Below are 13400 nucleotides of genomic sequence, written 5' to 3' on the forward strand. Positions count from 1 at the left end.
GCAATAGCTTTTCTGTTCTCTCCTCTGTACCTTTTTTTGCTGAACTTTCCCCTTTTTATTTAAAAAAAACTCATGAATTTTTGATAAAGCAGTTTGTTGCATTGAATTGTAAATCTGTCACTCGGCTGTGTCAGTAATCATCCAAGCCCTACTCCCTTCAATGTGCCTCATGCTCCCACGAGGAGCTCTGACAGTTCGTCCACTTCACTAACGCCTTCCACCCCAACCTTAAGTTCACCTGGACCATCTCCGATCCCTCTCTCTCCTTCCTGGACCTCTGTTTCCATCTCTGTCAACCACCTGGAAACTGGTATCTATTTCAAACCCACTGACTCCCACAGCTACCTAGAATACACCTCCCCTCGCCTACCTTCCAGCAAAAATGCCATCCCCTATTCCCAATTCCTTTGCCTCCACCGCATCTGCTCCCAAGATGAAACATTTGGCTCCTGGACATACTAGATGTCCTCGTCCTCGTTTTTTCAAGGACTGCCATTTCCCCTTCGCAGTGGTCAAACGCCCTCAACGGCATCTCTCACGTTTCCCACAACTCATCCCTCACACCCCCTCCCCGCAATAACAACAAAAACAGAATCCCCCTTGTCCTCACGTACCACCCCACCAACCTCCGAGTTCAACACATCATCCTCCGACACTTCCACCACCTGCAATCTGACCCAACTACCGAGGATGTATTTCTCTTTCCACCCCTGTCTGCTTTCCGGAGAGACCGCTCTCTCCGTGACCCTTTTGTCTGCTCCACACTCCCCTCCAGCCCCACCACACCCGGCACTTTTCCCTGCAACTGTAGTGCTACACCTGCCCCTACACCTCCTCCCTCACCTCCATCCCAGGCCCCAAGAAGGCTTTCCACATCAAGCATATGTTCACCTGCACATCTGCCAAAGTGATATACTGCATCCGCTGTTCCCATTTGGGGCCTCCTCTATATCGGGGAAACCAAGCAGAGGCTTGGGGACCGCTTTGCAGAACACCTCCGCTCGGTTCGCAATAAACATCTGCACTTCCCAATCCTCAGAGGACACGTCCATCCCGGGCCTCCTGCAATGCCACAATGATGCCACCCGAAGGTTGCAGGAACAGCAACTCATATTCCGCTCGGGAATCCTGCAGCCCAACGACATCAATGTCGACTTCACAAGCTTCAAATCTCCCCTTCGCCCATCACATCCCAAAACCAGCCCAGTTCGTCCCAACCCCCACTTCCTCCGTACTGGCTCCATCCCCGCCTCCTTTGACCTGTCCATCTTCTCTCCACCTATCTGCTCCTCTATCCACCTTGCATTATCACCTCCCCCCGCCCCCCCCAACCTCTTTGAGTCCCCTTCCCCTCCCACATTCCTGAAGAAGGGTCCCGACCTGTAATGTCCAGCCTTCCTGCTCCTCTGATGCTGCTTGGCCTGCTGTGTTCATCCATCTCTACACTGTTACCTCAGATTCTCCAGCATTGGCAGTTTGTACTATCCTTTCTATTTGTGTTGTCTAAATGTTTGAACCATAATAATGTCACTCATTTCGATCTGATCCAGTTTTATGACAGAGGGTCGTTACCCTGACCACTTATGGGGTGGTGTCATAGATGGTCATTTCTTTATAACTGGGTCACACCCGATCCCGGATAACTTTACACTGGATCTTTTTCTGTGGGTTTAAACCATGGCTGTGATCTTTTTACAGAAACGCTGCAGCAATTGTCTTACGATCGTCTGCAGTCAGTGCGCCATCAATGAATTGCCTCTGCCATCCTCTATCCAGCCTGTGCGCGTGTGTAATCCTTGTCATGGAGCCTTATTACAGCAGTACTCGACAACACTTCCAACCTGACACTCACGCCATCGAACAACCTGACTAACTGACAGCTATTGATTGAGTGCAGGGGCAATTGAACCACCTCTCAGCTTTTGTCCTTTTTTTTCTGTCATGTGAGGTTAATGCACAAATTTGTGTAAATTCCACGTTTTTCCCCTGCTGCTTTAAAAAAAACCCTTGTTTTGATACAGTTCGGAGTGACGCTGTTGCCTACTCATTAATGCTAAAGATAAACTCCCTCTCTTAGTGAGACAACCTACTGATGCCCATCGGTAAACGTGTACTGCAAGGAACAATGCTGGACTAAGTTACATATAGGCATCTGAAATCCGTCCAAGATACAGCTGGTTAACCTTGTTAAAAGGTGAGGAGACACTGGATTCTCATCAATATTATCAAATAGAAGTGCCCCCTTTTTCTAACAAGGGAGCAAGCAATTAACTTAAAAGGAAACAAATAACTGAAATGTTATTGTCAGTGCGCTTCAATGGACTCAGCCTATTAAGGTGGTCTTCATTAGAAATAGGAGGCTTGATACTTGCTTTTCTGGCACGATTGCATGTAGCCACTTGGCAGGGAGCCAGAGGCAGCAGTCAGAATGGTCCAACTCAACCTTGGGCTCTGAAGGCTTAAAGGGGAAGACTTGCGCCTCTCTCTGCACCTTGGGTTCGGTGCACTGAGGAAGATACAGCTACCCCCTTTGAAAGCAGACAGTGCTTTTTGGAAATTTATGTTCGTGTTTCTTTCTTTGATCAACAGTGATTTGAGCAGCGTTCTACAATCATAATTTATGATTTTGCATATCAGGGAGAATAAATGTTTGTTTCTGTCAACCTCTGAGACTACAATGAGCCACAAGGTTAGAGCTGGAATTAAACCGAGATTTGTCAGTTTTTTTTTGCCACATGGAGCATGTTTGCGGACAGGCTAATTTCTAAGGCTATAACTGGAATCCCATTTAACACAATGTACTTCAATACATGGTTCAAACAAAAACAATGTATTTATGTGGCTAATGTTTCTGTTTTCCAGGGTATTTTTAAGAAATGAATGTACTAGAACTGTTTATTACAAGAATACTTGTTTGATTTTAGTGATATTTACAGTCATTGGATTTCCATCCATTATTAATAGCTTAATTTCTTAGTGACAGTTGTTGCATTATCATCTTTCAAGGAAATATGAATTGTACTGTGTGGGGCTGGAGCCTTGTTCTGTGTGAAAGAAAGATCCCCCTCCCGCCCCTTCATTCACTGTTGAGGTGCAACTGGATGTTTTGTCGTTATCTGAATTACCATTTGAATAAATTTTTAATTGTGCACAAATCTGCAGCAGCTGAAGGTAAAAACACCCCCTTCCAGGCCAAATCAAGATGATTATATAAGTGTATGTTCAAAATTCAGTCATGGGCTGTCAAGGCCAGAATTTGTCTCTAATGGCTGTTGCAGATGGTGGTTGTTTTCTGGTGTAGTAGATTGCTCGGATAGACAGATGGCAATAGAATGAAATGGAGTGCAGCACTTATCTTGACCAGAACAGTCTGCTGTTGAACTCATTATTCACTACGTTACTATATGACAAAACATTCTACAGCCATGCTCCAGAAATTCAAACTTACTTGGACAGCCTGGACCCTCCCTATGACCCACACCACCAGAAAGCACAAGGGAACATTTATATCCAAGTATCTCTCTTCTTCACCCTACGCCTACCTTTTGGACATTGTCTCTTCAGTCACCATTCTGGATCACCTTCCTAACAGCTACTGGGAAACGGAATTAGAATAGATGAACAATGGGCTTCCTTATCCCTGCTGTTACAAAAAAACTCAACTCTACCTTAACTGGAGAAGGGATCCTCTCGGCAGTGTTGTCGACAGTGAGAATAGTTACTGTTTTCAAAAAGTTCTTTTAAGAGGTTCAAGTCCAAAATATCTCAATGTCACAGGATTGAATTTATGTTTCTGATTGTTTTACAATGATTGCAGATGCTTGAAATCTGAAATAAAAACAAATTGCTGGAGAAACTCGAGTCTGGTGGAATCTATGAAGAGAGAAACTGAGGTAACGTTTCAAGTCTAGTGATCCTTCTTTCAGACTTCAATCCTTCTGATTTTTGTTAGGACACTAACAGTTCAATGGCCAGACTAGACAGTCCAGAGAAGAGCTGAACTGTTTACGTTGCCTGTCAAAACTGTGAAATGAATTAGCTTTATTGTCATATCTATGCACCGTCTCAGGTAGAAAGGTACCCAAGTACAGATTCCAGAGCACAAATTCATAGGGGGGAGAAAACAAAGAAATGTCAAGTCCAGGATTACAGATCTTCAAAAGGACAATATGCAATATAAATTGGAAAAATAAAATAAAAAGTTCAGAATAACACTCCCACCACAATACCATTATATTAAAAAAAAATTGAGAGAATTTAAGACAAAGTCCAAATTTCACAGCTCTGGGCTCCAGGGCTGCTTCTGGGCAATGCTGATGCAGACTTTAGACTTTAACCTTTAGTTCTGGATGTGAGTTTGCTCGCTGAGCTGGAAGGTTAGTTTTCAGACGTTTCGTCACCATTCTAGGTAACATCATCAGTGAGCCTCCGACGAAGCGCTGGTGTTATGTCCCGCTTTCTATTTATCTGGTTAGGTTTCCTTGGGTTGGTGATGTCATTTCCTGTTCTTTTTCTCAGGGGATGGTAGATTGGCTCCAAATCAATGTGTTTGTTGATGGAATTCCGGTTGGAATGCCATGCTTCTAGGAATTCTCGTGCATGTCTCTGTTTGGCTTGTCCTAGGATGGATGTGTTGTCCCAATCAAAGCGGTGTCCTTCCTCATCTGTATGTAAGGATACGAGTGATAGTGGGTCATGTCGTTTTGTGGCTAGTTGATGTTCATGTATCCTGGTGGCTAGCTTTCTGCCGGTTTGTCACGGTTCTTGCAAGGTATTTTGTAGATGACGTTCGTTTTATTTGTTGTCTGTATAGGGTCTTTTAAGTTCATTAGCTGCTGTTTTAGTGTGTTGGTGGGTTTGTGGGCTACCCTGATGCCAAGGGGTCCGAGTAGTCTGGCAGTCATTTCAGAAATGTCTTTGATGTAGGGGAGAGTGGTTAAACAGACAAAACGGGCTCAGAAACCATAACCACTCTCCCCTACATCAAAGACATTTCTGAAATGACTGCCAGACTACTCGGACCCCTTGGCATCAGGGTAGCCCACAAACCCACCAACACACTAAAACAGCAGCTAATGAACTTAAAAGACCCTATACAGACAACAAATAAAACGAACGTCATCTACAAAATACCTTGCAAGAACCGTGACAAACCGGCAGAAAGCTAGCCACCAGGATACATGAACATCAACTAGCCACAAAACGACATGACCCACTATCACTCGTATCCTTACATACAGATAAGGAAGGACACCACTTTGATTGGGACAACACATCCATCCTAGGACAAGCCAAACCAGAGACATGCACGAGAATTCCTAGAAGCATGGCATTCCAACCGGAATTCCATCAACAAACACATTGATTTGGAGCCAATCTACCATCCCCGAGAAAAAGAACAGGAAATGACATCACCAACCCAAGGAAACCTAACCAGATAAATAGAAAGTGGGACATAACACCAGCGCTTCGTCGGAGGCTCACTGATGATGTTACCTAGAATGGTGACGAAACGTCTGAAAACTAACCTTCCAGCTCAGCGAGCAAACTCACATCCAGAACCTCAACCTGAGCTACAAATCTTCTCAAAACTTGTTAGCCTTTAGTGGACATACAGAGCTGGGTTGGAACTGTTTACAAGATTGGAGACTATATCTTTGTGTGAGGAGAGAAGCAGTATCCTGAAAATATTGCTGCCATGGGCTGGGAGAACTTGCAGTAGGGGAATTTCAGGTAACCGTTCAGCAGATTAGCCTCATTGGAGTAACCGAGAGCAAATTAAACCTATACTCTAGGGTACCTAATCAAGTGTTCAGCAATGGGCACTGGATACTTTGTACAGTCGAGCCTTATTAATACAGGGGCATACAATCAGTGAGGGCTCTTGTGGGTTACTGGTAATGTGCCTATTTCCAGGTTAAATGGACTGGGTACAAGTTGCACCTTTTAAAATTGTGCTGTAACATGTCCAAACAGGTTGGTTAAAAAGGGTTACTGCAACAGGCACTGGAGATGTTCAATTTAAAAGGTTTCTTCAGAAGTGAAAAGGATTACATTCTCCTAAAGAGCAGTTTGCAGGGAACATGTTCTTGTGCAGGGCAGACAGAATGTGAAACACTATTTTGGGGAGTAACTGAGGCAGGTGACAAATGACAGGTTTAAGGGAAAGCTGAACAGAGAGGACGGAGAAAGGGAACATGCTGGCAGGATAAGATAATGGAGGATGAAAGGACATGCTTCTGGATCACAGCAGGTGATGTAAATTCAACAATAATGAGCCCAAACTAACCAGTGTCAATAAAACAATCAAGATCACTGTCATACAGGGGATCATGCCAATCAGAATTCGACAGTAATTAAAAGAAAAGGGACCACCAAAGTACAGCTCAAAGTCATGATGGCAGAACTGCAGAAAGATCAAGGAATTTGTCCTGTTCTTGTTTTCCTTGTGGCATTCCCAGCTGTTTCAGAAGGATTTCCAAGTCAGCACACTCACCTGTGCCAGAAAATTGCAGGTTCAAGTCCCATTTCATGGTCTTGAATATAATAACGCACATAACAGCACTCCCCATCCACCACCCTGTAGTACTAAGGGAGTACTGCATGGTTAGAGGTGCTATTTTCCCACATTAAACCAGGGTAGATACATCCAGCATCCCGCCCACTATCTGCCCCTTTGTTAATATCAACATAAATTACCTGATTATCACACTGCCACCTGTGGGATCTTGCTGTGTACAATTTGACTGGTGTGCTTTGTATGTTGTTACTGTGATGGAGATTCATATCACTTGAAATTTTAGGTTCTAAAGTTGTCAGAAGGCAAAGCATCAAGTTCGATTTGTATTTCTATAATCCACGTTAAGAGGAGAAACAGTTTTATTTTCATTGTTCAGTTGTGACAGTGATACCCAGCTATCTGGAAATATGTTCACATGCACTTAAATGAGAATTTTAAAAAGTAAACAAGTGAGGGGAACAGTTCAATGCTTCAGAAAACTAGGGTCAGCGGTAGAAGAAGAAAGGAGAGTTGTGTAGCAACGAGGTGTTCTAATGAAACAGACAGAACCATTCAGATGGTCAGTGAATGGGCAGGTTCCTTTCAGAGGAAAGCTGGCCATTCTGAAGGAAAAGGCCTGTAACAAACCCAGTACAATAATCCCGATAACAGTCAAGGTAGCAGAAAGGAAGGCCACGGTGACTTGGATAGTAGCCAGAAAATAGCCCCACTATCAGAAGTTTTTAATGGGGTTAGAGAGCAGAATGTCCTACATGGCTGTTGAATCCATGAGTTTAAGGAACACAAGGTAAAAAATACATGAATTAGGATGGCAGTTTAAGGGTCTCACACGAAGAGACAAAGAAGATAGCCCTGAGTGAATACATAACATTCTCCGAGAAAAAGCCAAGTACAGTCCTACCAACTAAACAAGGACTTTAAAACAAAATCATTGATGTATCAAGTATCTGGAAGACTGCAGTTGAGGATTTTTCTGATACTTGGATCTTTTTAAAAATGTTGTTCAAGGGATGTATGCACAGCTGGAAAGGTCAACATTATAAACCATCCAGAACTGCCTCTGAACTGAGTAACCTGCTTAGCCATTTCAAAGGACAGTTAAAAGTCAACCACATTGCTGTGGGTCAGATGTCATGTATAGGCCAGGTAAGGGCAGATTTCACTCCCTAATGGACATTAGTGAGCCAGATGGACATTTACAACAATTGACACAGTCTCATTGGACTAACTTTTAATTCCAGAATTTTTTTATTGAACTTAAACTTTACCATCTGTCATTGTGAAAATGAAGCAATGTCCTCTGGATATTAGTGTAGTACTGTGATGACTAATTCAATGACATTACCACTATACCACCACCTTCCTATAAAAATAAGACCATTCACATAGTTCTTAGTGTAAAATAGTTTGCGCTGCTCCCCCATTGTGTAGTAGTTCTTCTGCTTAAGGTGCATTGGTGGTCTCATGTGAATATTTTTAGTGAGTGACTACTAAAGAAAACAAATGAAAAAGTAAAACTGATGGTCTATCAAGCCAGATTTCACTCAGTAATATTAGGCACGGTAGATTGCTATCAGCTGATAACACTACACTTACAATGTACTTCACTGTAAAGCCCCTTGGGGCCATCCTGAGGTTTTGAAAGGCTGTGTGTAGCTGATCTTTCTTTTTCAAGGTGGCTCATTTGGCTGTGGCTAAAATTGCAGCTGGTACCATTGCGCATCAGCCATTACAGTGACATGTGATGGTTCTCTCCCGGATCAAAGCCAAGTACCTACCAAGAAAACCATTCCCAAAACAGAACCAGAATGCCAACTTGCAACATTTCTGTTCTGTACTTTGTCAATGCAAACACAATGAATGTTTTATTAAATGTACAAATGCCATGCCCTTTCTGGTTATTTAGTTGTTTTTGAAAAAGTAAATAACCACTGCTGGGAAATTTCTGTCAATGCATTGTACCTTACAGTTAGTCATGAAAAAATGCAAAATATTTCACAAAAGAATTGCATCTATTCCATTTTTCATTTTCTAACCAGACAAGGGGGAAATCAGAGCTGTAATAAGCCTTTAGATCTGTCCAACTAACATTTCAATACATTAAAAAATTAATTCACAATAATATGGATGCTGAAGTTAATAATTTTACATTTCTGCCAAACACACAATACAGTCAGGCACTCAAGATGTTAAGGATGTAACTTGTTAAAATACCTGCATTTATTTTATCTGGTAATGTAACATTAAAACGTGTTACAAGACACATAATCCAGAATACAGGCTACAATAGGGTAGCAAACAAAACGGACCTTGACTTGCCCTTCATTAGCAATGCGATTCATCTGCCAGTGGATCGACCACAATTGCTGTGTCTGGTTTTGATGCAGCCGTGAGCTCCTGTGCCACTTTCTCTTATTAGTTTTCCTAGTGTTTGGGTAATCTGCTTAATCAGGAAGTTTCATTTCCAAAGCAAATGACATTGAAAGGAATGACTACTTAACTCGCTTCAGAACCTGAAAGAAAAAAATGTTAGTTAACCATTAAACTGACGGTTTTGAGGCATAATGAACAATTTGATGAATGCGCTGGTGTTTCGGGTACAAATGCAAATTGACACAGTGTTTGAAGCTTTGTAATGTGCACCTAAACCCAGGAACATTTGTATTACGTGCCACTATAGCAACGTAAATGTCCGATAACCTGCCACAAGGTCAAAAGGTGTTTATTATTTACAGACATTTCATTGAGGGTGGTTTGCATGATTTGAAACTAGTACGTGTTTTCCCCGCTTTGAATCTCTTTCCCCTTCTTACCCAAAAGGATTAATAGGAACTGCAGATGCTGGAAAATCCAAAATAACAAGATATGCAGCTCGATGAACACAGCAGGCCAAGCAGCATCCCAGGAGCAGGAAAGCTTTAATTTCTGATGAAGGGTCTGGGTCCGAAACGTCAGCCTTCCTGCTCCTGGGATGCTGCTTGGTCTGCTGTGTTCATTCAGCTCCACACTTTGTTATCTCACCCAAAAGGGTGTTGGGTGAGCTGTTCATGAAGTGCAACAACACATTCCATAAGCAGTCAGGAAGCAATGCACAGGAGCAACCCAACAATGACAAACGTGGAGCAGCCATGTCACCCATCCCTTGCCCTGGTATTAATTGCTATTGCTTTTTCTATTTAGGTTAATAAAGTGGGTTTTTGTTGTCTACAACTATCAACACTTCTAAGGTTGCTGCTTTTGTAAATCTGGCATTTATTCCCCAGGTTCTGGAGTGCTCTGGATAACACACATTTTACTGTAATAAGTTTAATAATCTCTTTGATTTGTCATGGAGGCTTCTGATATGAAGGACATGAGAAGATACTTGAAACAAAATAACTGGATTTTCCCATTTTGCTGCTCCTGACTCTGAATAAGGTTTCTATATTTCAAATCTGCCTGGTAGACGAATTAGATGATATCTGAAGTATGAACACAGGCCTGCACCACACCAACGTTCCCTCTAGTCACCCTTTGCTGTCTGTGACACGTTCCTTGCTCTAGTTGGGCCCTTAAGATTGTCACGTGGCAATGCATTTTAAAAGGCCTGCTGTTTTAGGCAGATTGTTCAGCCTGTGTGCGTGTACCGCATATGCCCAAGTGCAGCTTAGAGGCAAAGTTGCTCCACTTTAACAAAAATAACATTTCGAGATCAGTCACCCTTCTTCAGTACCCATAATGGAGAGTACTGGTTAAACAGGCTGCAGTACAGTGGGAATGCTGCACTGTGCCATCTTTTGGATGAGACATGAAACCAACGCCCCTCTCTGTCATCCACGGAAGGTGACAAAGATGCTCTGGCACCATTTTGGGAGCAGGGAATTCTGGCTGGTGTGCTGGGCCAATTATTCCTCCACATCAGCTACCTCCCAACAAAAAAAAAATCAAAAATTAATGAACAGCAAAGAGTGTTCTCACAAATAAAGATCAAACCCTACATCAAACTAAAACATATACCTGACTCTGAGGAACGTTAATTCAGCAATGGGCCCCTGGAATTTCTTTACCTACCAGCAGTTTGACAGCTAAGCAAAGGAACTGAAGTCTTACCCTTCACTTGATTTCCTTGGTCATTATATGTGATGCTAATCCCAGCACATGCCGAATTCAGGTAAAGTTCTATGTAGCGATGTTCTGCAAGAAAGAGCATCAAAGGTTAGCGGCTGTGGTACTGAGCCCTCCCGCTGAAATCTCTGGGCATGTTGGACATAGATGAGGTGCCAATTACGTGATGGAACTGATGATAAAAAGGATGATGCAGTTCTCTTGGAAGGAAAAGTCAAGTAGTTTGAGTTTATGCTCTCTTGGATTTAGAAGAACGAGAGGTGATCTTACTGAGACAATACAAGCTTCTGAGGGACCTCAGGACTGGGTAGATGTTAAGAGGACATTTACTGGGGTTATCAAGAATGAGGAGTCTTTGATTCAAGATGGAAATGAGGAGGAATTTCTTCTTCTGGAGGTTTGTTGGTATTTGGACCTCTCTACCGAAGGAGTGGAGGAACCTAGCCCGCTGAATATATTCAAGGCTGTGTTGGCCAAATCTTTGATAGGTAAGGGAGTCACAGGTTGTGGGAGGCAGGCAAAAAAGTGATGCCGAGACAACAATCAGATTGATGATCTTACTAAATAGTGCAGCACTGGTTGGGAGGATCAGGGGACATAATCAGAGACAGGCTGTTAAAAAAAATAAGTTAGGAAAGTGCACAGGGGTAGAGATGATGTTGTCGCAGTTATGCTGGACCTTGGTGAGCCCACACCTAGACTACTATGTGCAGTTTTAGTCTCCTTTTCTGAGGAAGGAGGTTCTTGCTCGAGGGAGAGCAGCAAAGGTTTACCAGGCTGATTCCGGAGATGGAGGGTCTGATATATGAAGAGAGATTGACCAGGTTGGGATTGTTTTCATTGGAGTCCTGTGGACAAGGGTAAGGCAGTTGACATGGTGTACATGCACTTCAGTAAAGCCTTTGATAAGGTTCCACATGGTAGGCTATTGGAGAAAATGCGGAGACATAGGATTGAGTGAGATTTAGCAGATGGGTTTAAAACTGGCTTTCTGTAAGAAGGCAATGAGTGGTGGTTGATGGAAAATATTCAGCCTGGAGTCAGGTCCCTAGTGGTGTGCCTCAAGGATCTGTTTTGGGACCACTGCTGTTTGTCATTTTTATAAATGACTTGGACGCAGGCATTGGTGGATGGGTTAGTAAGCTTGCAGATGACACTAAAGACAGTGGAGTGGTGGACAGTGTGGAAGAATGTTGCAGGGAGACTTGGATAAACTGCAGAATTAGGCTGAAAGGTGGCAAATGGAGTTCAATGTGGATAAATGTGAGGTGATTCACTTTGGGAAGAATAATAGGAAGGCAGAATACTGGGTCAATGGAAAGATTCTTGGTCGTGTGGATGTGCAGAGGGATCTTGGTGTCCAAGTACATAGATCCCTGAAAGTTGCCACCCAGGTTGATAGGGCTGTTAAGAAGGCATATGGTGTGTGAGGTTTTATTGGTAGAGGGATTGAGTTCCGGAGCTGTGATGTCATGCTGCAACTGTACAAAACGCTAGTGCGGCCTCACTTGGAATACTGCGTGCAGTTCTAGTCACCCCATTACAGGAAGGATGTGGAAGCATTGGAAAAGGTACAGAGGAGATTTACCAGAATGTTGCCTGGTCTGGAGCGAAGGCCTTATGAAGAAAGGCTGAGGGACTTAGGTCTGTTCTCACTGGAGAGAAGGAGGCTAAGAGGGGATTTAATAGAGACATATAAGATGATCAGACGATTAGATAGGGTGGACAGTGAGAGTCTTTTTCTGAGGATGATGACGTTGGCTTGCACAAGGGGGCATAGCTGAAAATTCAGGGGTGATCGATTTAAGATAGATGTCAGAGGCAGGTTCTTTACTCAGAGTGTGGTAAGGTTGTGGAACGCCCTGCCTGCCAATGTAGTTACCTCAGCCACATTAGGGGCATTTAAATAGTCCTTGGATAAGCATATGGATAATGATGGGATAGTGTAGGGGGATGGGTTTAGATTAGTTCACAGGTTGGCACAACATCGAGGGCCGAAGGGCCTGTTCTGCGCTGTATTGTTCTACGTTCTATGAATGAGGGGTGAGCTCAGAGACTTAAAAAATTCTAACAGGACTAGACAGGGTAGATGCAGGGAGGATGTTCCCAATGGTGAGTGTGTTCAGAACTAGGGGCACAGTATGAGGCTTCAGGGTAGACTGTTTAGGACGGAGATGAGGAGACGTTTCTTCACCCAAAGAGTGATGAGCATGTGGAATCGTCAGTTGATACCAAAACATTGAATGTATTCAAGAGGCGGCTAGATATAGCACTTGAGGTGAATGGGATCAAAGGTCATGAGGAGAAAGCAGGATTAGGCTGTTGAGTTGGATAATCAGCCATGATCGTGATGAATGGTGGAGCAAGCTTGAAGAACTGAACGGCCTCCTCCTGCTCCCATCTTCAATGTTTCTATGTTACTGCTTCATACTGAAGCAAGACAGAAGTGTGAAACTGTCTCCAAATCATATCAGATCTGCAACTGATAATGTTTTACTTCACATAAGGTTGGTGGAAACAGATTCAATAATAACTTTCAAAATCAGTCAGGATAAATATTTGATTTAGAAATAATTACAGATGCTATAGGGAAAACAGACGAGTAGATCTAATTGAATAGCACTCTCAAACAGCTGTCGTACCCACAGTGGGCTGAATGGCCTCTTTGCTGCACAACTCAATGTTAAGGATTTTACTCAACATTGGAATTGAGAGATTTGCTATAATTGAGTACACATTCCATAAGATGGTTCACTCATAAAGCACTGTCTTATAA

General features: G+C 43.0%; 2 protein-coding genes across 9 annotated transcripts in view; one reads left to right on the forward strand and one right to left on the reverse strand.

Moving 5' to 3' along the window:
• rufy3 (RUN and FYVE domain containing 3) overlaps positions 1 to 3856 on the forward strand; it is a 63984-nt gene extending 60128 nt beyond the window's left edge. For all 7 annotated transcript variants that reach the window (XM_048529911.2, XM_048529920.2, XM_048529928.2 and 4 more), the window contains one exon: positions 1699 to 3856. In XM_048529911.2, coding sequence (XP_048385868.1) covers positions 1699 to 1845 — 147 coding nt within the window. In that variant the 3' untranslated portion in view covers positions 1846 to 3856. The remainder of the gene's footprint in view (positions 1 to 1698) is intronic.
• Positions 3857 to 7736: 3880 nt separating this feature from the next.
• Positions 7737 to 13400, reverse strand: part of LOC125453873 (G-rich sequence factor 1) — a 31209-nt gene continuing 25545 nt past the window's right edge. For both annotated transcript variants that reach the window (XM_059647937.1, XM_059647963.1), the window contains exons 9-10: positions 10610 to 10693; positions 7737 to 9033 (exon numbers count right to left, since the gene is read on the reverse strand). In XM_059647937.1, coding sequence (XP_059503920.1) covers positions 9017 to 9033; positions 10610 to 10693 — 101 coding nt within the window. In that variant the 3' untranslated portion in view covers positions 7737 to 9016. The remainder of the gene's footprint in view (positions 9034 to 10609; positions 10694 to 13400) is intronic.

This window comes from Stegostoma tigrinum, chromosome 1, assembly GCF_030684315.1.
Source record: "Stegostoma tigrinum isolate sSteTig4 chromosome 1, sSteTig4.hap1, whole genome shotgun sequence".
Taxonomy (NCBI): Eukaryota; Metazoa; Chordata; class Chondrichthyes; order Orectolobiformes; family Stegostomatidae; genus Stegostoma; species Stegostoma tigrinum.